The following is a 26,714-nucleotide window of genomic DNA, read 5'->3' on the forward strand; positions in this document are numbered from 1 at the left end:
TAATTATAAATAATAATTTGTTTTAGGCATGATGTGAATATAGAATGATTTTTCCAAGAATGGTTACGTCCAACTGTTGCTTAATTTAGTAAGATCCTACATATTCATTCTAAATTACAATACTTTCGTTATACTATAGGGAGAATTACATTCCTTGTAACTGGCCCAACAACCCATCAGAAAATGGCCTATGTTTGAAGCCTTTACCCGGTATAGCCCAGGTTGTACATAATCTGAAATTAATTTTCACCAGTTAGCCCACCCCTTATTTCATCGTTCCCCTTTTTTCTTCGTTCTTCTTCTCCTTCCCATGTCAGCCTTTGCACCACAAAATTTCTCTACTAGTGTTATTCTCCTTCAATTCTTTTCCGGATTTCAATAGTTAACTAAGGATTTGAAAAATAAAAGTCACCATTACAAGTAGTTCGAAGATTCGATTTCAGAAATTAAGTTTTCCTATTTGTTAGTTGTTTGGAATGGGTGTTGTCTCAATTGATTGGAATCATCAAGATGAGTTCAAAACTCAAATTTCAAGTGATTTGGAGTAGATTTAGGCTATATTTGAGTTAAATTTCAGAAATTGAGTTTTCCGATTTGTTAGTTGTTTGGAATGGGTGTTGTCTTAATTGATTGGAAACATCAAGATGAGTTTAAAACTTAAATTTCAAGTGATTTGGAGTAGATTTAGGCTATAATTTGAGTTAAATTTCAGAGGATGCCCAAGGAAGAAGAAGAAGAACACGTGAAGCTCCATTGATAGGATTCATTTGTATAATAATGTATAATATTGTATAAATAGTATATAATAGTGTATAAACAAAACTTATACACCATTATATCCAAAGTTGATACATTATTTACAGGTATTTGGTGAATTTCTCGCATTTTCTTCTTTTTCTTCTTCTTCTCATTCTTCTTATACACCTATATACATAGTGTATCAAGAATATTTTCACTCTGTGATTATACATCTTTATACACTTTTATACATCTATATACATACTGTACCTCTTTGTATAAAAGTGTATAACATTGTATAAAAATGTATAAACATCGCTGACGAAATTTTTGTACGATTTTCACTTGCAATTCTTGTATAAAACTAGTCCAAATCTCCAGCAAATAACTTCAAACTTTGTATACAACCTACTTAGACTATTTCTAATAGTTCAACCAATACCCACTTCAAATTTCTCACAAAATCATAATCGAAATTTAACAAGATTAGCATTAAAGGAGATGAGATTTTAGGTTTCTCGCGTCTGTTTTTGCATTTTGCAGTTGTGATAGGTATGTATAAACATGAAGATATAAAAAACTTAAAACAAAAAACAGAAAAGTATTGGTTATGGAAGAAGGCACTATGAGTGTGACTGAATGGGAAACTGATTTTTCTTTTCAGTTTTGTTTGCATATGATTCTTTTTCATTAATTAAATTAAATATTTATGGGTGAAAAATGAGGAGAGAGCTACAATAGGGGTAGGTAGGAATAAATGTAGTTGTTATAATTAGAGGGAATGGGAAAAGAGAAGATCTTATTGATATTTGGCTACACATTTGCAAACTTGTAACTGGGCTAAAATAGTGTAAGGTCAACTTATGGAGTGCATTATTCTGTAATTTCATCTATACTATATAGGTTGGAGTTCGCCTAAAATTTTAAAATTGAAATTTTTGCCCACAAAAATGTACCAATAAACTTAATAGCAACCCAAATTGAATTTAAGACAGTTCTTTTTATCATTATCTAACCGTCAGAGTGGAATGAACATTGTATGGGTCGAAATCTGACCCTGATAGTTGGAGGCGATAAAAAAGTTCGACCCTGTCATGGCCGTGCCCACAAGGCGTAATGGCAACGGGCCCCACGGTTCCTGTCAAGGTCATGCCGTCTAAAAGCTTACACCGCGGGATAAGTGTACGGTCTTGATAAGTAATAAAGGACTGTTGTGGGAAAGAACACTGGTTAAAGACCGTTGGATAAAAGGGAACATTGTTGATATATAAAGGAAAGGAGGAACTGCGAAAGGAGGACTGGCTAGGACTAACAAGAGCAATACTACGACCCAAGGGGAGAAGATTCCTCAATTATCTACTGCTTCCTTTTCATCTTTTATACTCCTTCGACTGTAATCCAAATCTGTCGCAGATGTAAGCTTACCGTTCTCACTTAATGTATGATAGCTATCTCGAGAAATATTAAATTAGTTTATTCTCTTCCAATTTTTATACTCAATATGTTGAGATCTAGAGTTAATTACCTTTGGTTTATCCTCTATTGCATTCATTAATTAGTTTAACGAGAAGTTTAATACTTTTTGTCAAAATATTTGACGCCGTCTGTGGGGTTTTCTTAGCCAAATTTGTTAGTTTCCTTTAGATCCATAATAAGCGGATATCGCTACCAGGCTGTCGTGGCCTCACCTTCACGGCGCTACCACCCGCTCGAAAGAGTGGTAGGTAAGCCTCCGAGACGACCGCACCAATCTAGATCAGGTTGCCGTATAAAGTAGAAATTATAACCAATGTCTATGCAAAACCCACATCTCACATGTAACGATGGGTCTAGCACGACATATGCACGTCTAAAAATGGGATCACGGTCGTCTGGCGTGACCGTAGCCCCGTTTGACGTATCTATCTTATATGCTAACCCGCACTCCCACCCCTTGGGAGAGGATAGCGGCTTGCTGCGCGGTCTTCTGAAAGAATGGGCACAACCTACCCTATTTTTGTATTGCCCCGCACAGTAGATGGTCTGTGAATGAAGTATGACATGTTTCTCTTGATTGTTGGCACAAATCGGACAAGATTGGGCCAGGACTCGATTTCATCCTCTCAGTGAGTGAGGCGGGCCCAACCCATGTGAAGCCTAGACGCTTGTAACGACGGAGCCAAACACGGCCACCAAATCTAAAACCACCATCCGAGCACCAGGCAGGGAGATAACACCACAACGTCACTCTCTCTTTCACTCACTCGTCAGGTCGAGGTAACAGAAAATTCATTTTTGGTTTATCTTCACTCCTTTGTTGGCTCAAACATGAATGTGAGCACTCGCGTGGGTAAGCAAGCAAAAGATCATTCCAAGTAGAAACAATGGAAGGAAAACTACTACAAAAGAATCGGAATGTCGCCCACCTCAAATACTTCAACTTCTGAAAAGGGACGCACCCTAAGTCGTACTTTTTTTCCTCACCCAGGTTTTGTCCCAATTGGGTTTTCTCGGGGAGGTTTTTAACGAAGTGACGAAGGAGATCTCGAAGTTTAGGTATGATTCACCGCCCAGCCTACTGACTGCCTCTCCAGGCCGAACAATGAAGGGACTAGATACATGGAAACTTCTCCAATGTATGTATGAAACGGACACGCAACCTATTCTCCAACGCAAGCAAAATTAAGCAAACTGGGACTCACTCAGGAGACGCGTAGTATTCTCCAATATGAGCGAAATTAAGAAAAATGGGACCCACCCAGGAGACGCATAATATTCTCCAATGCAAGTGAAGTTAAGCAAAACTGGGACTCACCTAGGGAACACCGAATATTCTCCAATAACAACAAAACTGAGCAGGCCAGGGCCACCCCGACGTACGCACAAACAGAATGGCGACATGTAAAGTTCTCCAAAATCTATGACAATAAGATAAAGGGTTAACATTTCGACCTTAGCTTGAAATACCACCCCTACGGCCAAAGGCCATCGCCAAAGGAAGAGTTCGACCTTGCTCGAAACATAAAGGGTTAACATTTCGACGTTAGCTCGAAATAACACCCCTACGGCCAAAGGCCATCGCCAAAAGAAGGGTTCGACCTCGCTCGAAACATAAAGGGTTAACATTTCGACGTTACCTCGAAATAACACCCCTACGGCCAAAGGCCATCGCCAAAAGAAGGGTTCGACCTCGCTCGAAACATAAAGGGTTAACATTTCGACCTTAGCTCTAAATAACACCCCTACGGCCAAAGGCCATCACCAAAGGAAGAGTTCGACCTCGCTCGAAACATAAAGTGTTAACATTTCGACCTTAGCTCGAAATAACACCCCTACGGCCAAAGGCCATCGCCAAAAGAAGGGTTCCACCTCGCTTGAAACATAAAGGGTTAACATTTGGACCTTAGCTCGAAATAACACCCCTACGGCCAAAGGTCATCGCCAAAAGAAGGGTTCGACCTCACTTGGAACATAAAGGGATAACATTTCGACCTTAGCTCGAAATAACACACCTACGGCCAAAGGCCATCGCCAAAAGAAGGGTTCAACCTCGCTCGAAATATAAAGGGTTAACATTTCGACCTTAGTTCGAAAAAACACTCCTACGGCCAAAGACCATCGCTAAAAGAAGACTTCGACCTCACTCGAAGTATAAAGGGTTAACATTTCGACCTTACCTCGAAATAACACTCCTACGGCTAAAGGCCATCGCTGAAAGAGGAATTTGATCTCGCTCGAATTCTGGTGGCTCAACATTTCTGTTACACCCCGTAAGTTTAACCACCTTGATACCGTTATATATATAATTGATATCGTATTTTGAGTGGAACATTTTTGTAACGAAAAAAAATAAGTGGTTTGAAAAATATGATTTTATATTTTTATTAATATTACTACTTTCGAATATTTTTTAAAATTTGTATACGGCAAAATCACAGGGTCCAATTTCCTGTCATAAAGGCATTTCGGAAGATCATCTCGAAGCCTAGAGGCTGCAAAGATGCGCTCGAATCCCCTTCCTCGAAGCTCGTCGACACCCTGCCCAAAGGGAATATCGACCGAGGCTAGAGTAAAAATAGGGAGTCCCCAAGACACGCGGCTAAGTCTGACAAGGCCTGGCTGGCCTAGTCTGAACCCGAATCAGGGTGTCACATCTAGCCGTCCCATCTCCATATCTTTACAATTAATGTATGTTGTACCATATAAGGTTTCCCCTTCTATATAAAGGGGATCCTTACCATTTTGTAATCAGCGGCTGTTGCTCCAACTACTTCATACGGAATATACAAGAACTCTCTCTTTTTCTCTCTAACATTTCTTTCGATATTATTGCTCCTATTTATTATCTTTCATACTTGTTCTTCATTTATTGCTCATCATTGGCCATAAGGAGCCTCCCTCAATTATTTCATAACTGTTAGCCCTTTCCCGACTATCCTTAACAACTCGAGCCCGAGCCCTGGAATCGACCTCTAGGCCCCAAACCGACAAGCTCGAGGCCCTGAATAGCTAACTCATCGGTTCGATTATAAGTCTGTTCTAGCTAGCATTTCGTCTCTAAACTTCATGCTCCTAGCATCAACTGCTTAACAACTAGTATAAAAATAGATCACATATTTTAGAGTCCCATCAACAAATTTAACTGTTATTACCATTTTCACGGTAAACAGTTTGGCGCCCACCGTGGGGCTAAAAATAATAGTGATTATTTTCTTGTTGGTTGCGTTACACAATGCAAGTTATCTTTCACACTTTTCTTGTCCAAGATCTTCGATTTTAGGTCAATATGTCTGGCTCAGTAAACAGAGTCGAGAATGACAACCTTGAAAACCACAGAGAAAACGGTGTGGCTGTTCCAACTGCTGGTGCGCCACCACGGAACCCCGAGAATGCACCTGGACCGATTCCAGCGGACGCGGGTTCGCGCGACGCACAGCAGGTCGATGAAACCTTACGCACCGACAGTAGCATACAACAAGGCAACCAACAGGAATCCCAAAAAACCCCGGCTCGAGAAGAACAGGAAGTTAGCCTTCATGTTATTTTTGAAATGTTGCAGGCACAACAGCTAGCTATTCAGCTGCAAAGCCACCCGAAAACTCCCAGCACAGTAGCACCGGGAACAACTCCCCCGGCCGAACAGGTATCGGAGAGATTGATAAATAATGGATCGATAGCCGATCCTGCCATCGTAAAAATGCTTGAGGAATCTCACCAGAAGGATCGAGTCGGGCGAGAAAATGATAGCAGCCAACGACAAGAAGGTCGAAACTTACAATTCCAGGGTCAACCAAATCCCGGGCGCACCCCAGGTCCTGAAAGGTGTAGACTTAAAGAAGTTCGTGCAGCGGCCGTTCCCAGAGGAAGCGGCTCCGAAACCCATTCCAAAGAAGTTCAGAATGTCAGAACTCCCAAAATACAACGGGACCTCAGATCCCAACGAGCACGTTACCGCCTACACCTGCATAGAAAAGGGAAACGATATAAAAGACGACGAGATCGAGTCCGTCTTACTGAAGAAGTTCGGGGAAACGCTCTCGAAGGGGGCCATGATGTGGTACCACAAACTAGCTCCCAACTCCATAGACTAATTTGCCATGCTGGCAGACTCCTTCATAAAGGCACACGCCGGTGCCATCAAAGTAGCAATAAGGAAGTCTGACGTGTTCAAGATCAAGCAGAGGGAGAATGAAATGCTGCGAGAGTTCGTATCTCACTTTCAAACGGAACGAATGGAACTACCCCCGGTCTCTGACGATTGGGCGGTGCAGGCCTTCACTCAAGGCCTGAACGAGCGGAGCTTAGTGGCCTCGAGGCAGCTAAAAGAGAATCTGATCGAGTATCATACCGTAACCTGGTCGAACGTCCACAACCGATATCAATCAAAGATCAAGGTCGAGGATGATCAATTAGGAGCCCTTTCGGGCTCAGTATACCTGAGCAGTCTCTTAGCAAAGGAACCGAAGCCAAATAAAGAAAGGTACCAGCCATACACCAAAGATAGGAGAAACGCCCCAAGGCGCAACCTGCCTCGCAACGATCGATTGATCAACCGAGGGCAGAATCCTTGGGGACTCATTTACAGAACCGCATTCGACGGAAACACGGGGCCAATAGGGGTACCGCGCCTATCAAAATACAACTTCAACATTGATGTATCAGACATCGTGTTCGCCATTAGCAAAATCAGGGACACTAGATGGCCCAGGCCTATACAGTCGGATCCTTACCAAAAGAATCATAACTTGGTATGCGAATTTCACAACACGCATGGCCATAGAACCGAGGATTGTCACCAGCTCCGAGAGGAGCTAGCCAGGCTACGAAATAAAGGTCATCTCAGAGAATTCTTAAGCGGCCGAACCGAAAATCACTTCCGAGAAAGAGAGGCGGCCAAGAAGAACGAAACAAACGAGCCACAACATGTTATCCACATGATATTAGGGGGCGTCGACGCTCCGCAGGAACCCGTGAGAAGAAGGACGAAAATATCCATCACTAGAGAAAAGCGAACCCGGGGATACATACCCGAAGATGCCCTCACATTCAGCGAGGAGGACTCTGAGACCTTGTCCCAACCTCATAACGACGCACTGGTAATCTCTTTCCTCATAAATATATTTCATATAAAAAGTGTACTCGTGGATCCAGGTAGCTCGGCCATCATTATCAGGTCGAGGGTAATAGAGCAGCTCGGACTGCTGGACCAAATTGTGCCCGCCACTCGAGTCCTCAACAGATTCAACATGGCAAGTGAAACAACGAAAGGAGAGATCACTCTCCCAGTCAGCGTGGCCGGCACGACCCAAAATGTCAAATTCCATGTCATCGAAGGAGACATGAGGTACAACGCCTTGTTCGGACGGCCGTGGATACACTGCATAAGAGCATTACCATCCAACCTCCACCAAATGATGAAATTCCCAACAAAGGATGGGATTAAAACCATCTACGGGGAACAGCACGCGGCAAGGGAAATATTCGCGGTGCATGACGTGGCACCGACACCAATATCTTTGCTCTCGAAAGAGCCAAAGGATAATCAAACTACATCTTTGGCTAAGCCCGATTAAACATAGAGGAGGATCGTACCGTGTCCTCATTACAAAAAATAGGGACGTATCAGACCTCGGAACATCGCCGGCGCGTCCCACGATAAAGTACGCTATCTCCCTTTTCATTTCATATTTTATACTAACCCGAATGCAGGCGCCCGATCAAAGCAGTCAAAAGCGCTAACCCAGCCCGACAACCTTAAGGTTTTAAAAGCATCAAATGCACTCTTTTCCTTCGACCGAGCTTTTGTCCCAAAGAGGGTTTTACCGGCAAGGTTTTTGACGAGGCAACACCCATATGTTACCTGAGAAAGATCCAACAAGTGCTCAAGGCTTCTTTTGCAATCAACCCCGAAAACTGGAGGGCATCCCCTCAAAAGGTCATCCACTCGGAAGAACCCAGGAACGCCGAACAGGGTGCCAATAGGAAAATGATGTACCGGGCCAAACGGTCGAATGAACCGTGTCCGCATAGTCGGGCCCCCAATGGCGGAGACACATGTACTTATGCCAAGTAGTCAAAGAATACCTTTTGCAAAAGCGTCTAATACTCCAAAGGAAACTCAACATTTTCACAATAAATATTCCTCCATCAAGAACGCCCCGAATACTCGGAGACTAGCGTCAATAATTCGGCACGCGCATGACCTCAGAGTCGGAACTCCAAACTCATAAGCCCTCAACGAGGCGGCACGGAAATCACAAAAAAACTCCAAAAAGAAAAACATCCCGAACACTCGGAGACTAGCGTCAAAAACTCAAAAAATGCATGACCTCAGGGTCGGAATCTCCGAAATTGTAAGCCCTCAATGAGACAATTCAGAGCACACGAGTAATGGCTCCAGAGCCAAAACAAACTCGATGACTCGGAGACTGTTGCCAATCGCCATTCATTAAAGAAAACCTGAGGCCATAAGACCCCGAGTGGGCAGACTCGGTCTCGTAAGACCTACATAAGGCAACAACAAAAACTGTAAGACCTCAAGCAAGGCATGAATCATACTTGTACCAAGTATCAACAAAACCGTAAGACCTCAAGCAAGGCATGAATCATACTTGTAACAAGTATCAACAAAACTGTAAGACCTTGAGCAACGCATGAATCAAACTTGTACCAAGTATCCACAAAACTGTATGACCTCAATGGCATGAAAATTTCGTAAGACCTTACTACAAGCATAAACTCGATCCCGAAGTTTAGGCTATATATCGCATTTGTAAGATTCCTAAAAGAGCATACCCTCGATATAGACACTTAAACTACTACACACTGGACCAAAAATGGCTCCGACCAAACACAAATGACTACGGTCATACGGCTGTACCAGCCAAACTAACGCAACTCGGGGACGCCCGACCGTCGCTACAAAATCATAGGCCATTACTTCGAATTTACTTCGAAAAGAACCGGTTAAACAGGCTACCCTCGACAGGCAAAAGAGCTTCGACCATGTCAGCTCCAAATCACAAGGCTTCGAGCTACTCAGCCTACGAGCCAAACCTTCCGAGGTGCTCGAACATCGCCACGAACAACTTGAAATCGAGGTTCTTCCCGAACAGACGACGGGTCAGGCAAAATCATTTAAAAAGTCCTTAACGAGAGGAAAATAAAGCCTACATTAAAAGGTCGCTTCGACCCAAAGCGTAAGAGCCATTGTTTCCAGCTTACATAAAAGGCCACATCGGCCCAAAGCATAAGAGCCATTGTCGCCAGCTCATCTAAAAACTTGAGGGTCAATGGAGCTCGAGTCGTAACCCAATTCGGAGATAGAACCCGAAATAGTTACCTGCATATGCCTCAGGGCAAAGCGTAAGAGCCATTATCGCCAGCTTAATGAGCCTCAGGGCCACGCATATAAAATATCACTTCGATCAAAGCGTAAGAGCCATTGTCGCCAGCCTATGCAAACATAAAAGCTTGAGGGTCAAATGAGCTCGAATCAAAGCCCGGCTCGGGGACTAAACCCAAAATAGTTGAGCAAAAGCATAAAAGCCCTAACGCCAGCTTGTACTAAAGGTCGCATCGACCGAGCGCGTAAGAGCCCCCGGGCCAGCCTAATGAGCCCCAGGGCCATATCACGAATCCAAGGATTCTCGCCAACTCTGAGACCAGTTCACCTGGCCAAATGCGAGACAGTAAGGGGCACATAAGAGGTAAAGCCATAAGTTTTCTTTTATACACATGCGCGAAAAAATACATTTCTCCATCTACAAATATGCTCTGAAGATACTACATACAAAACGGCAAAGTCTACACCCTACCCCTGAGGGCTATGGCCTATCGGCCTCATCTTCACTCTTCTCCACGTCGGACAGTAGTAACCGAGCACCACGCTCGTCCGCCCTCGCCCGCGCCAACTCTTCCAAGAGAACAAAACCCTTGGCACCGATCTCCTCGAGAATATTTCGTCGAGACTTGCAACGAGCATATTCTTTGATCCTCTCTTCACGATAGAGAACCCTCTTCAACTCGACTTGGGCATTGGTAGCGTCCTTCAAATGAATCGCCATCTCCTGATCGGCCTTAGTTCGGCTCAGTGCTGCTCCGGTCTGGGCATTAACGATCTCATCCCTGACCTTCAAAAGCTCGGATTCGAGCTTCGTGATCATATCCGCTTAAACTGAAGCATTATCACAAGCTAAGCGGAGTTGGACCTCGAAGGCAGGAACTTTAGCCAAGGCATCCTTCTCCTCTGAAGCCTGAACCTGCGCCCGAGCTCTTAACTCGCCACAGTCATTCCTGACTCGATCGGCTTCACCCCTAAGACGTTCTAGGGCCTTCGTGTTTTCCTACAGCTGGGATAGGCGAAGAGTTAACCTCAGAAGTTAAAAGACGGAACGCGCACTCACCCGAGACGGAAAGTCACCTGCTCCACCAAATAGTTCTCGTAATTCAAGTTCCGGTACGCCTCATATCGCCTGTGTGCCAGCTTGACTTCCTTTTCCTCACAAAGGAGCCTAAGGGACCTATCCTCATCCAGAGCTTTCCAGAGCCTGGCTCCATGATGGAGCAGCTTAGACCTAAGCGTGCTAAAAGCCTGCAAAAGAAAAACTCTATAAGGAAGGGAAGACGCGGGATTCGGAAGGCTTATGTCGAAACTCACCGCAAAGTGAAGCCGGCGGACTTCCTCGAAGGCCGAGCGCACATCTGTTGATCTATTCCCCTCAGCCCTGGAAGAATCGACCCCTGTCGAAGCACAATCGCTAGGAGAGACCATCTTTCCAGAACCAGAAACTTTGGGCGCGGCAGGCTCGGACGATGTTTCCGTCTCGAAGCCCCAGCTTCGTTTCGCCTTGCTCTGAGCGCCATCGCCCTACAAGGGCATGTCCCGCTTATTATTATCATCCTTTAGCCTGGGAACTGGCAACCCCTCCCCTCTCCGGAGGAGCACGGCCTCGCCTCTAAAGGCTCTCCGACACCTACGGTGGCAAGATTAATACGCAAAAAGGAAAAATGTCTCTCCAAATGAACAAAGAAAGGAAAAGGTAGCACAAACACACACCGTGATGTTTTGCTTCCCATTTGCCCCGAGACACAGCTCGCCACCTATGCTCATCACAAGTCGAGCGGATTGCCAACTTCCGGACCCAACCAGGCAGATCAGGAACGTTGCCCGGCGCCCATGAAATCGCTGCAAAAAAGGAAGAAATATGGTTATGAAACTAGATTTCGCATATGCAAATTTGAGAAGGCACGGGACGCTCCACTTACGTGTATAGTTCCATTCCTAGGGGAATGGCATAAGTTCCACGGGGATAACGTCAGCCATCCGAACCCAGATGAACCGACTAATCCATTCCCGATCTCCATCTTCCTCATCATCAACAACGAAGGGCGTGGACGAACGGCACCGCAAGGTTTGCAGACCTCGATGGTGAAAGGGCCGGTACAGCCTGACGAGATGGCTGACCGTGAATTCAAGCCCCGCGTTCTCTGCAAAGAACCTCATCATCAACACTATTCGCCAAAACGGGTGTATCTGCGCCAAGGTAACCCGATACTTTAAACAGAAGTCAAGCACAACCCTATCAAGGGGGCCCAATGAGAAAGGATACGTGTACACATTCAGGAATCCATCGGTAGGGTCCGTGATACCCTCATCTGGGGGAAGCACCTGTAGAGCTACCTTCTCCCCCCATCCGTAGTCTCTCCTTACTAAATCAAGGTGCTCCTCTTTTATCAAAGACATAGTCTTCAAAGTAAACTCTCATTGATCCAGAGCACTGAGAGCGGAACTCCCCCCTCTCTATCGGGCAAACCCCGAAGTAGCAGTCATGGCTGTGGCGAGACTAGAGAACTGAAGCGGGAACCTACACAAACACTTTGGTGCTAAGGTAACAAAAGGCTCGACGCCGAAACGGAAGGATAACTATCTAAATTAGTAGGATCTCCCAAGAAGCGGAAACAACCCTATATATATGTGGGGAAACAGCAACGGTCCGCCTACCCAAGTTAGGCCCCGGGAGGCCAATGACTTCGACGCAAGTTTCGAGGAGGTACCCGACCTCGAGGACCTCCATCAAAAGAAGTTAGGCTTTAAGAAGCTAACAACGTCATCTCCAGTCCCGAGATGATACCCGACCTCGAGGGTCTCCATCAAAAGAAGTTAGGCGTCAAGAAGCCAACGACGTCATCTCCAGTCCCGAGGTGGTACCCAACCTCGAGGACCTCCATCAATAAGAAGTTAGGCTTCAAGGAGCCAATATCATCATCTCCAGTCCCGAGGTGGTACCCGACCGCGAGGACCTCCATCAGCAAGAAGTTAGGCTTTAAGAAGCCAGCGGTACCATCTCCAGTCTCCAGATGGTATCCGATCTCGAGAACCTCCTCCAAGAAAGGAAGTTAGGCTCCAGAAAGCCTTCAGCACCATTATAGAGTTCGAGATGGTATCCGATCTCGAAGGTTCTTCTCAAGAAGAAAAATAAGCACTTCGAGCTCCGCCCATAAGGGCTCGACCTCAAGACATCGCCTAAATCTGGGCAACCCCTCATCGGGGACCTATCTACAACACCTTAAAAGTTATCTACACCAAGCTCAAAGCAAGTCTTCAGGTCCATGAAGCTAACCCTCACTCGGAGACCGCTCCTAAAAATTTCGAGGCTCGAGGTATTATTTTTATATGACCCAAGGTAAGGGTCCCGACGGCCCGAGTCTATCGGACCAATTTGAGCTTGGTCCGGGAAACAGCGGAGGGTTCCAAGAGATGCGGTTTTTATCAACCGAAGGCATGAAAGAATACTCACAACCGGGTTGGATATTGACAATAGTTAGCAGAGGCATACATTTAGAATCCCCACAAATGTAAAAGAATATGGCAAGCATTAAAGGCGAAAATCAAGAAAATATCTTTATATTCATAAACATTTGCTTACAACGAGGGTCCTTACATATGACTATAAAAGCCCACAAGGGGTCCTTACACATAAACAAAGAAGCAAGGGGGTGCCACACCCATAGTGAAAGCCTAAAGGCCAAATCTACCCTCGAAGATTCATCTCCGGTAGCAGCATCTTAGACTGCCACCTCCTCTAGTTTCCTAGCTCGATCCCACAGAATAACATCCCCGACGGAGAAGATGAAGAAGAGGAAAGGGGGAGGATACAGAAGAGGCAGAAAAAAGAGACATAAGTTGCCGAAGCCAAAGGTTGAAGATTTGGCGGGCCCCAGCCTCGACGGCCGGTTGTGACATTTTATCCCTGGGAAAAAACCCAAGGAATGAAGTGCCACACCAGGCCAGGGTAGGAGAGTCCTAGAGTCTAAACGCCCTTCTAGATCGGAAGGAGCCTGCCGCCACTGTGTCATCACCTCGAGCCAATAACGACAGTAGTAGCAGTCGTAACAACAACGACAAGACGGTGTGATCCCGCTCAACAAGGGGAAGCTCAGGTAGAAGGCCACCACACAACTGATGAGAATGCTTCCATAAAACCTTAAAGTTGTGAACCCCAAACATGGTGGTTAACAATAAAGGAAGATGGTGAGAAGAAAGGGATGAATGAATGGAGAAGGGCGCTTGGATAAAGAGATAGTACCGGAATGCCCCCCATTTATAGGGGGTAATGACACAGCCATCAATGCCTTTGAAAGACGGATCGACAGGCGTAATCAATTCGTTCTTGAAAACTGAATCGACGGCGGTACTGTCACTTTGATGAACGGGAATCGACAATGCATTGAATGGCGTCGAAAAGACAAGTCCATGGGATGTCCCGGTTATCGTGAAGGCTTATGTCACATGTTGCGTCATCAGTATGACATCGTCACGGGGAGCCCGAAGAGTTGGGCATCAAAATTGTTTCCTATCGCTTCGTTCTAGGAAGCGCGGAGACTATCTGTATACGGCAAAATCGGAGGGTCCAATTTCCCGTCATTAAGGGATTTCGGAAGATCATCTCGAAGCCTCGAGGCTGCAAAGATGCGCTTGAATCCCCTTCCTCGAAGCTCGTTGACACCCGGCCTAAAGGGAATATCGACCGAGTCTAGAGTAAAAACGGGGAGTCCCCAAGACACACGGCTAAGTCTGACAAGGCCTGGCCGGCCTACTCTGAACCCAAATCAGGGTGTCACGTCTAGTTGTCCCATCTCCATATATTTACTATTAATATATGTTGTACCATATAAGGTTTCTCCTTCTATATAAAGGGGATCCTTACCATTTTGTAACCAGGGGCTATTGCTCCAACTACTTCATACGGAATATACAAGAACCCTCTCTTTTTCTCTCTAACATTTCTATCGATATTATTGCTCCTATTTATTATCTTTCATACTTGTTCTTCATTTATTGCTTATCATTGGCCATAAAGAGCCTCCCTCAATTATTTCATAACTGTTAGCCCTTTCCCGACTATCCTTAACAACTCGAGCCCGAGCCCTGGAATCGACCTCGAGGCCCCAAACCGACAAGCTCGAGGCCTTGAATAGCTAACTCATCGGTTCGATTATAAGTCTGTTCTAGCTTGCATTTCGTCTCTAAACTTCATAGACCTAGCATCAACTGCTTAACAACTAGCATAAAATTTTTTAGAGTCCCATCAACAAATTTAATTGTTATTACCATTTTCACGGTAAACAAAATTATACTCATAATATAAGAAAGTTTATGAGATTTTCTTTATTGTAAAGATATAAAATATTTTCTCACAAGAAAAGAAGGTAATCTTTTTACCATTTTAAGAATTAAGCGTACAAAAATTTAACTCTTTATATGAGATTAGAAAATTATAAGTTGAGAAAAAATATGTATTTTTACATGGATATTTTAAGGAAATAATAGTGTTTGTATTAATTTTATAAGGTACCATATGACCATGATAGTAGGATGTATAAAGTATATTAAAAATAAGTAGAATTTTAAGTAATTTGAGATAATTTTTAGTTATGTGGGTAATTCGTTAATTGTCGAGTAGCGAAATATTACCTAATTAAATTAATTGATTGTTGGATAAAATTAGAATTCCACGTTGCAACAAGCCACGTCACTTTCAAGAATTTCAAAAAAGGCAACGAATCCACTATCTCAATTCATTCTCTTCTTAGTCTTCCTTACTCTTTCTTAGTACCCTTCATTTTTGAGGAATTAGGGGTCTTATAGAATCTCCATAGAGATCTTTAATCCCCTGGACGTATATTATAAAGAACAGATGCACCTAGAGAAGCAGAAGCAGCGTCCACATCAATTTCAGATAATGGTACATCACAGACGTAATTTTCTTGCAAAATTTCTGCAATTCCTACCAACGCTACAACGTAATTTCTTCAACAACGAAATTTCTCGGCACATTAGCAACGTGAGATTTTGTGATTGTAAGGGAGTACGGTGCAACCTTTTCCAAGAATTCCATACGAATTTTCCCTACTCCAGGTATGTTAAGACTATCATTTCTTTCTTTTGGCATGATCTATACGGCACAAACGAAACGAGTAAATGTGAAATTTTCATAAATGACTCTATTCATAGATATGCTAGAGATGCCTATATTCTTGATTCCTCATGTGTCATATTATTCTATCATCTATTCATGGGTCTCAAAAAAATACGTAAGTTAGAAAAATACTCATTGGCTACATGCCAACGTTTTTTTTTTGGAAGGAACGAAATGTATTGTAATGAGTTCAACAAAAACGCAAGTGATTAACTGAAAGACAGGAACTGATTTCCATGTTAGAATTTAGAGAGATTAAACTATTTCACACTGTAGACATCTCATAGTTAGTGTCTCAATGGAAGTAGTACTTACCTATAATTTTACAAGCTCGTAAAACAGTATGTTCGTAAATCGTAATTGACACGATCTATAAATTATGTAATGATGAAGACTAACTTTCACTGGGCTTTTGCAATATAAATCTTAGTATTAGAAAAAGAACTTTTCCTGATTTTGCTCCATGGCTATTATCTAAAGACATACAGTGTGAACAAAAATACAAGAGTTTAACGTCTATGCATTCGATCGGGTCACATAAAAAAATAAACATGTTGAATTAGAGTTATAGAGTAAAATTGTACTCTATCAGTGAGGTTTGTGACATGGATATTAATCAGAGACATAATGGTCTTATGACATTCCGAAAGATTTTGTTGATGTAATTCTCATGCATTGCATTCATTTACATTGACCCATGACCAGATGGCATTACATATGTGTATATATATATAATATATGTATATGAGATATGGGAAAAGGTTACGGCGTTACATACGCACCACCACCTGATCAGCTGGTATACGTTGATGATTTGCCCATAGTAGCCGAGATGATATGATGGGATGACCTCAGAGGCCTGATGATGTTATGAAACATGTACCTATGCACGACATGACATTCATACGCATATGCATGATAGTATAATTATTTCATGAATTACAGAATTATCCAGACTTACAGGCTGAATCATTTACTCCATATTTCTTCCATGTCTGTTATGTACTTATTTATGTGCTTTACATACTCGGATTATTCGTACTGACGTCCCTTTTGCCTGGGGACGCTGCGTTTCATGCCCGCAGGTCCCGATAGACAGGTCGAGAGCCCTCCAAGTAGGCTATCAGCTCAGCGGAAGGTGTTGGTGCGCTCCATTTGCTTCGGAGTTGCTTGTTTGGTTGGTATGATTTAGACGTGTATTGTTATTTGAACATTTTGTATTTTTAGAGGCTTGTAGACAGATGTCATGTACGTAAAAGATTGTATGGCCTTGTCGGCCTATGTTCAGTATACGAGTGGTTATTTTGATCTTATAGGTCGTATGTCTTATGCATAAGTTAGTACCACATGTTGTATTCTACTTATCTCGCGGACGCCTTCCGGCTCAATTATATATGATAGTATGACATAAAAAGATACGTTATGTTGGTGCTCGTTTGAGTAAGGTACCGGGTGCCCGTCTCGGCCCATCGGTTTGGGCCGTGACAATTTCGGCCTTAGCTTTAAATAACACTTATGGCCAACAGCTATCGACAAACTAGAAGTCAACCTCATCCGAACGTATGAGTCCGGAGCACTTCGTTCGAACTCACGCGACGAGACCCTACTCTATCTGGTCAAGGTCGAATTCCAGAATCAAAAATCAGGGACTCGTCACACAAAAATCCAAAGGTCTATGCCGAAACAAAAAGATGTAACAAACAAGGAGAAGGAAAAAAAATCAAAGGACATACAAAGGCGAAAAAACTATTTTATTTATATATACGTGCTTGAAAGCCGCACCTTACAAACGGCCAATACGAGCCCGAAACAAAAGAAAAAAGAGAAACATAAAAAAAAGAATACAGGAGTAGCAGCAACTTTTCACTCAGCGTCATCACCGCCATCCTCCTCGTCATTGTCTTCAGGAAACTCCTCCTCAACATCGGCGTCCTCGCCGGCCTCCGGTGTCGCAGGGTCATAGCCGCAATTGACGCGAGCCTATCGTGCCTTCGCCCGGGCTTCTTCATAAGCAGCCTCAGAAACATTACCCGCCTCCCCAAACCCTTGAAGATGTCTCGCTGGGCCTCGGCGTGAACCTAGAGCTCATGCAAGTGGCAAGTAACGGTGGTAGAGGCGGACTCGACTTGGGCCAACAACTGCGCTCTCTCGGCCTCAAGCGCCACGATGCGGTCCCCAAGGCTCGAGGCCTCCCGGTCGATCTCGCCAATGAGCTCCTCGAGCTGCGCCTCCCTCAGCGGTTGCCCTCTCGGATTCCTGCTCAAATTGGAGGACGCGGATAGTGTCCTCTAATGCCGCCACCCTTGCCAAAGCAGACGCTCGAGCATTCTCGACATTCTCCAATTCGGCTACTTTTCTCTCCAGCTCGGCTAACTTCCCCATCCATTCCGCACTCAGAATTTCGACTCTAGCAGCTCTCTGATCAAGTTCGGCTTGTAATGACGTCACCTTCGCCTGAAGATGCTTGCATTCGGCAGCAACCCCTTTTCCTAACTCGAGTTCTTCGTCCTTGGTACGAAGCAGCTCCTCGAGCTCACTACACTTGCGAATGGACTGCATCAGTTCTTGGTCCCGCTTTTCCAACTCCTCTCCGAGGAATCGGGTGCCAGCGCCCGTCCTGAGCTGCTCATGCATCTCATGGCATCTACTGCGATACCGTTGACACTTTTCAAGCATTATTAGAAAAACCTTGGCCCGAGTTTCGGCCCTGTGAGCACTCTCGATCTCCAGCATATAAGACTGAAAACAAAGAGAAGAAGGTAGTCGGTGAGAGCCAAGATAAAAATAATAATAGCAACAAACAAAGAGAACATACAAGGAGCTCACCCTTAGGTCCATCGCGGCCACTCCACGTGACAGTTCAGCATCACTGGCGTCCTAAAGAGCTCCGCTCTCTGAGGCCGAGCACAGGAGATCAAACTGCGGTACAAAGTCTACCGTATCTTGCAAAAGATTGAGGTCCGACGGAATCTCAAGTGGACCCCCCGCCATTACCACAGTTTGGGTGAATCCCTCTTCGTTCATCCTAACGTTGTCAAGATCAAGGTTGGATTTAGACTCGTAATCGTCCACCATAATGCCTTTCCCCCTCTCTTCAGTCTAAGAAGAAGTGCGGGTCGGCGGGGATGTCGAAGGGCCGCTCGAGACAATAGTGGCGTCCTCGGGACTTAGTCTCACCACCACTTCGGCTTGTTGATCTCTCGTAACCGGCGTAGCCTCTATGACTGGACCGACATCACCGCTGACATCAGGCGTCGTCAAGACAAGGTCGATCCCCGATGATGTTTTGATTAGAGGCGCCACCTCCAGGGCCACCCGTCGTCTCTTCGACAGGCTCTCCACTACCGGCACGGGATGACTCGCCCGTGGAGCGGACGGTAGGGACTGGAGTCTCAGGTTGAGAAGTAGCTATCACGCTTGCAGCTCCGACGGTAGGTGCAGATTGGTTAGCGACTCTCGATGTAGGCCGAATAGCAACCCTCGGCGTAGGACGGGCTGGGGGTGCCAGTTGATAGAATACGAGAGGAGGAGCCCTCGTCCTTCGCGTTCTCCCTGCGAACAAAGAAAAACGTTCATATAACGACAAGGTCGAGCCTTACAGAAAATAGAGCAGGCCGACTCACCAGCGAGAGATTTACGCTCATATTTCTCGTGGAAGGATGTCAACTCACGAATGTCCCTTGTATGGGGAATAACCGCGCCCACCATATCACGAATATCGTCAAATGGAGGGGGAGGTAATCTCTCAACTACAAAGTAAAAACAAGTCAGCAAAATCGCCCAAAGAAGAAAGATCGGCAATCGCCTTGAGAAAAATCGCAAAACAAACAGAACTTACGAGCAAAGTTCCATGTCTCAGAGAAACCTGTTAGGTCCGCCACAAGGTGCTCTGTCCGCACGTAAAAATAGCTTTCCCAGAAGCGACGGTTAGCCTTATCACATCTTCACCACTAAACTCTTTGCTCCCCGATGGCGCATATGAATCATCGTGCCCCGAAGAAATTGAGGGGCAAAAATATTAAGCATGTGCCACAAAGTAATCCCTCAACCAGCGAGCTCCGCATACTTGATGAGCATGAGGAAGAGCTTGTACGCGTACAGTGAGATCTGAGCCGGGCACACCTCATAGAAATGGCAAAAGTCTATCACTAGATGATAGGTTTTCAATATCTTTGCCTTCTGTTTTGATGATCTAACAAACTTAATGTCAAGCCAGATAGGGAACCTGACTCACTTGGATTAACACTGCATCTAACGGATTCCAGCCAAATGTGAACTTGCTACAGCTTCAGGAGGTAGGAACCCAAACAAGGACTTGATACTCTTGTAGGTTCCTCACGGCAGTACAAAGTCAATTGGACACAGCTGGAAACGAAGTAACTGTCTGCACTGTTTCTGCCGCACTGCAGTGTTTCCAGCGCCCACTCATTCTCTGATCAACTAAAGTGCTCACATTATTTCAAGTGATGTGATCAAGGTGTACCTACAATGAGTTTATACAAAACATCATTCAAGTTACTCAACTCAAGACAATCTAGGCAGTGTGCACAAGAACCAGATTAGGAACCTGATCCCTTGGTGCTCCCCTGACAGAAGTACAAGTCAACTATACAGCTGGAACGCAACTGCAGAAAGTGACTGTCCGCAATTGTACAAAGAGGAACACAACAGGGACCTGGTCCCTTAGGGTTCTCTGACAGAAGTACAAGTCAACTATACAGCTGGAACACAACTGCAGAAAGTGACTGTCCGCAACTGTACAAAGAGGAACACAACAGGGACCTGGTCCCTTAGGGTTCTCTGACAGAAGTACAAGTCAACCATAGCTGGAAAGCAAATGCAGAAAGTGACTGCCTGCAACTGTACACGCGACAGTGCAACAGTCACTTCGCATTGAGAAAAAGCATGTACTAACCAAGATTTGACATCACCATTGTGAATTGACATCACCATGGTAATGTCTTTTGATATATAACAACCTGGTGCATGGGATCTCATCACTTGAACACTTGCAAATCTGAAAAGAAAACATCCTCTCAAGTGCTAGCAACAGACTCTCTCAGGTACAAAGCTACAGCAACCTCAAGGACCAGATCCAAGATTGAAGACATCTTAAGTCCTTAGGTTTTGTTGAGTCTGTGTTATGTGCTCTTCATTGTAACTCCTATCCTGCTTTCTTAGAAGCGTTTATTAGGAAACCTTTGTAAATTCGCAAACTCTCTGAGTTTATATTGTGGCTAGGTTTAATCATAAGCGAAAGCCTTTGTAACCGTAGTGTGACAAAGTGGCTTGTGGTGAAAACATCACAAGTTAGTCAAAGACTTTGTAACTAGGATAGTTATAGAGTGGCTTGTGATGAGAGCATCACAAGTTATTTGAAGTCTTTGTATAGTGTTATTGCAAAGTGACTTGTGATAGAGATTGCAAGTTAGTGAAGTTAAAAGCCTACAGGTGTAGGTCGTGGTTTTTCTATCCCCTTGTGTGGGATTTTTTCACGTAAAATCCTCTGCCTTATTTACGTACAGTTTTATTAGCATTCTCAGCAGAATCTCGTAGAGGACCAGGTACTCTACTGGTTGGTGGACTCACACAAACTAACACTAGAGAAGGGAAAGAAAGCGTATACCCGACAACAAAAAGATACGCATAAAATGCGCAGTACCCCGGGCGGTTCAAGTGCAAGATGTCCACCCCATCGCCGGCATTATTTCGATATGGTTTGGGATTCCCCATTTAGCTTTGAGCGCCATAATTGCCGCTTCATCCATGGTAGAGGGGACAGGTTCCGGTTCGTCTCTGGCTGGTCCATAACTTCCCCGGACGGGGCAGTATCTCATCCACAGTCGGAAACCTCTGGTCTTTCGCCACCTCCATCCTCTCTCCAAGAAGGGGTGTATCATTTTTCGGCACCGGAGCTCCGACGAATTTGTCAGTCTGAGAAGAGGAATCAGCCACTTATCTAGCTTGGTTGGATGAACAAGAGTGATGAAGGAATAAAAAGGGTGGACACGTCTTCTTCTGACAAAAGCAGGAGTATGAAATGTGGAAAAAGGTGGAAGTTTGCAAAATTCTTCAAGCAAGTCGAAAAGCGTAACAATCGAATGATGAGTTCCCCCCATATATAGGAACACAAATGACCTGAGCGGGAAACCCAAGAGCCGCCAAAAGCTGAAAACGCACGAGAAGCGATACGGTGCCTGGGGAACATGTGTCATAATGACACGTAACAGGCATTCATGGTAGCCCAAACCGACGTGACGATCCATCTCCAAACGGACGTTTCGGTAAAGTTCCTAAAACATCACTGCCATCTCACTGTAAGGACTCCGTCCTCGCATAATGACCAGATTTCTCCTAAATTCCTGAATATACAGGATCCGCCCATTGAGCTCGCCCAGAAGACGACCCCAACGGACGAGGGACTAACTGTATGGGTCAAAATCTGACTCTGATAACTGGAGGCGATAAAAAAGTTCGACCCTGTCATGACCGTGCCCACGAGGCGTAATTGCGACGGGCCCCACGATCCTTGTCGGGGTCATGCCGTCAAAAAGCTTACATCGCGGGATAAGCGTACGGTCTTGGATAAGTAACAAAGGACTGTCACGGGAAAGGACACTGGTCAAAGACTGTTGGATAAAAGGGAACATTGTTGATATATAAAAGAAAGGAGAGAACTGTGAAAGAGGGACTGGCTAGGACTAACAAGAGCAATACTACGAAGCCAAGGGGAGAAGATTCCTCAGTTATCTACATCTTCCTTTTCATCTTTTATACTCCTTCCACTGTAATCCAAGTCTGTCATAGATATAAGCTTACTGTTCTCACTTAATGTATGATAGCTATCTCAAGAAATATTAAATTAGTTTATTCTCTTCCAATTTTTATACTCAATATGTTGCGATCTAGAGTTATTACCTTTGGCTAAGATTTATCCTTTATTCCATTCATTAATTAGTTTCACTAGAAATTTAATACTTTTTGGTCAAACAAACATAATAGAAGAATAATCTGGAATATATTTGTTAATGCTCGAGTGTCAATGTAGCAGTCATTTCAAAAGGTAATACTTGCCAAAAAGAAAAGGAGAAAGAAAGATGTTAGAAACTAAAAGCACTAATTACTGTCAATGGTGATGAATCTTTTCACGGTTGTTTTGCGTACTAGAAATCAAATTTTCCCTTTCTCACATAATCTGATTTGAGAAAAATCCTCAATTTTTTGCAATGATTTTATAGGATAAAAAAGAACCGTAGTGGTGAAAACAAAAACAAGAAATTTTGTGTACTGGAAATCCATATATCTGCCATGATTCGACAAGTGTATATCAGTGTATATCCCCTGGATATCCGTGTATGTCTCTCTATATTTGTGTCACATGTATAACAAGGTATACAATAATATGGACAATATATAATATGATATACAATATCAGAAATGTGCCTGAAATAGGACTTTCTGGTGACTTGCCATGACTTGACAAGTGTATATTAGTGTGTGTGTATATATATATATATATATATATATATATATATATATATATATATATATATATATATTTGTATATTCATGAAAATATGTGTGTGATATATAGTAATATACAACTTAATATATATTCGTCTGTCTTCATCGTATTAAGCCGACATACACCCGTGGTTTCATACACAAATGAAATATCTTTCTTGTTAGAAACAAAATAAATTTTACTACTTAATTATATTACCCTTAGAGTCAGAAAATGTGCTATAAAAGAAACTTTCCGATAACCTACCATCTTTTACGGCTACAAAGGATTACCTTGAAATTTTTATGGGATTATTGTGGGGCTGATGGAGGAGATCTAGGGTGGCTTGAGAAAAATGTGAAAAAAGAGAAGTAAAATTATAAGATTATAAGGGTTACATATTGCTAATTTTTGGGGGCTATGTGTGCAAATGTCAATTATTGGCTAAATAGTTGTCAAATTCTCTTTAGATTCGTATAAAAGTGTCAATTAGTAGGGGATTTTTACACAAATAACCGGGCATATTCATTGTTATTTTTTCTAGTCATTTACATGGTCTATACATTGATTATATATAATTATACATATATAATACATAAATTATACTTATATAGTTTAAGAAATTGGATAGACGGCTATTTGGGTTAATTCTTCAATTAGTAGAGTGCCGACCAGATTTGTTTGGTAATTAACTCTGAATGGGCTTGGGCTTTGGAAAAAGCATGGGTAGGCCCATTATCTTTGGCGATAAAAAAAACCCCTTCAATTGGGCGGTAAACCCTTCATTTGATATAATTGCCACCACAGAGCTAAAACCCTAGGCCGTTTCTGCTTCTGTTCGTCAGCTTCTCCGGAGCTCTTCCGCCGTCGTGCTTGGCGGCGCAATCATGATGAAACGGCATTGCGAAGAAACAAATTCCAATGGAGCGCCGGCAATCGAACCTGCGACGTCGTACAACACCGTTTTTGTAGATACCAACTTTGATACTCACTTAGCTTTAGTTGTCTCCGACTCGGATTCTGTGTTCGATCTCAAAAGTAATTTTCCCCTTTTCTCTATTATATATACGTATTGTTTTTAAATTTTCACTGGATTTAATACATTTTCATTTGTGGATGCTCTGTTAGTAAAATTACTTTGACTCATCATAAAATAAAACGTTGACGCATTGGGGCATTTGCACTCACTGCTTGTATGTTGGGTATGCCAAAAAGGTAAAAGTTGTTGGTTAATTTTGTATGAGTTTAAGTTCTATGCGCTGAATGTCTTTAATTATGGTAACACGAATGGTCACTTATTAGGTAATCACACGTTAATCTCTTGATAAATATTAATTGTTAATCATAAAATTACTTTGACTCATCATAAAATAAAACGTTGACGCATTGGGTGCATTTGCACTCACTGCTTGTATGTTGGGTATGCCAAAAAGGTAAAAACTGTTGGTTAATTTTGTATGAGTTTAAGTTCTATGCGCTGAATGTCTTTAAATATGGTAACACGAATGGTCACTTATTAGGTAATCACAGTTTAATCTCTTGATAAATATTAATTGTTAATCCGGTAAGAATGGTAACTGACCTGTTATCGCATGTCAAATTTGGTGTTAATTTTTTTTTTTTAAATTTGTCGGTGTATGTAACTTAAATACATTTTGTATCCAGAGTATAAGTTTCGCTTTGTTGGTTCTAATTTGCTTATAAGTGATTTTAGTTTCTCAATCAACGAACGGTTAAGTTACAAAAGAGTTGAGTTGGCTGATGAAATGTGTTTGCGTTAAGCAGAAAAGGTTGCGTTTGAACATTTAAGGTGCTTTCCTGAGATGAAAGAGTTGAAGATTTCTGCAGTGAAGGTCTGTTGCTAATCCTCCAACTCATTGTTATTTTGTGTATATATATTCTTGTAAAATCATGATGATCGATGCCTTTTGTTATTCCTAAAAAGGTGAAACGGAGAGGACATTACTATCACCTGTCCGATACTATGCTTGTCAGAAGTGTTTTTGAGGGTATAAAAAATGGCTGGTTCCTTTCTGTTGATGCTTCTAGCTGTGACCAACAGTTACTTTGCATCACATATGCGCAAACTGAACCTGACAATCATTCGTTCACTGAAATGGCTAAAGAGAAGGTTTTTGATACTAATGAACCTCACATAGTTCATGCTAACTTAGCATCAAGCTCCATCGCGAAACAGAAGAAAGTCGCAAAGGTCATTGGTGAATTCAAGACCATGGATGAATATCAGCAACTTTCTCTCGGAGCTGGTCCTGTGGCTAAGAAGCTTCACACAGAAGAAGGCTTAGTCACAGATACCCGCACTTCAAAGCATGTGATAGATAATGATGCTTCTGAATCTAAGGTTGTTGAAAATGATACTAATAAAGGAGAAAGAGAGCATACAAACATGAGATCCAAAAATGCCAGTGCTGAACCTTTACCTTCTGATCACAGTAATAAGGTGTCAAAATTGGGAAAGAAGAAATGTAGGATAGTTGGGGCAAGTGCTGAAATTTCTGGTGTGCAGGACGCGCACTGTGGGAATAGGAACAATGATATACTTGACGAAACATCAGAGTCCGGGAGTATTGCGAATAAAGTGAAAAAATTGGATAGCAAGGAAAGGCGTCGAGGTTCCACCGGGTTTAATCGTAGGGATGTTGCAATACCGGACAACTCCACAGAACATAGACCAATAATAAAAGCAGCTTTGGCAGAAACGTTGGAGGACCAATCTTTGAGAACAGATACAGCTCATAAGAAGAGGAAAAAGAAGGAAAAGGACTCATCCACTTGCCATGATGAAGGAGTTGAAATGAAGATTTTTGACAAGTTGACCGATACTACTATTCAATCTGGATTGAAAGAAACGGTGCGTTCGCAGAAAAGAGCAAAATTATCTGATTTAAACATTCACTTTCACAGTACAACAACTGTAAACAGGGCTTCAATGCATGTCAAAAAGAGAAATGAACAACGAGAAAAAGATAGTTAAAATGATATCTAACATCAAATCCCACTGATATCATGAAGACACAACTAGAACTTGTCATGCTTGAGTTATTCCCACCAAACACAAAGGAGACGGCAAAATGGTTAGCAATTGAAAATTTTTAACCTACCTTATTTATAATACTACCAAGTATAAGAGCATACATACTACAATTCACAAATAGTTATACTTACCTCTAACTAATGAAAGAAGAAACCTTTGAAGTTGTACTTCCGCCACTTTTTATTGATGTTCATAAGTATGTTAACTTGATTTTTCTTAAAAGAGCAATTACTTTTGAATGATATTTGTAAGCTAGACTGTATTTTCTTGACCAAAAGTATGAAAGCTGATCCAAGTCGAGAAAACGACTCAGCAGAGAGATGCCACCTTTAGTCAAAAACTCAAATGCCAAGTCATGCTCCTTAAATGATTAAATTTATGCATTAAATAACCACCATCACAGTAGCTGGAAATTTCAACAACTATTATTTTAAGACTCAGAATATATAATACATTG

General features: G+C 43.0%; 1 protein-coding gene across 1 annotated transcript; it reads left to right on the forward strand.

The window, feature by feature from the left end:
• Nucleotides 1-23,998: 23,998 nt before the first annotated feature.
• LOC109239029 lies at nucleotides 23,999-26,481 on the forward strand. The gene is made up of 3 exons (XM_019405533.1): nucleotides 23,999-24,240; nucleotides 24,988-25,055; nucleotides 25,148-26,481. Exons 1-3 carry the CDS (start codon nucleotides 24,090-24,092, stop codon nucleotides 26,195-26,197), a joined length of 1,269 nt encoding a protein of 422 aa, XP_019261078.1. The 5' UTR covers nucleotides 23,999-24,089; the 3' UTR covers nucleotides 26,198-26,481.
• The last annotated feature ends 233 nt before the right edge of the window (nucleotides 26,482-26,714 follow it).

Source organism: Nicotiana attenuata, unplaced genomic scaffold (assembly GCF_001879085.1).
Source record: "Nicotiana attenuata strain UT unplaced genomic scaffold, NIATTr2, whole genome shotgun sequence".
Classification (NCBI taxonomy): Eukaryota; Viridiplantae; Streptophyta; class Magnoliopsida; order Solanales; family Solanaceae; genus Nicotiana; species Nicotiana attenuata.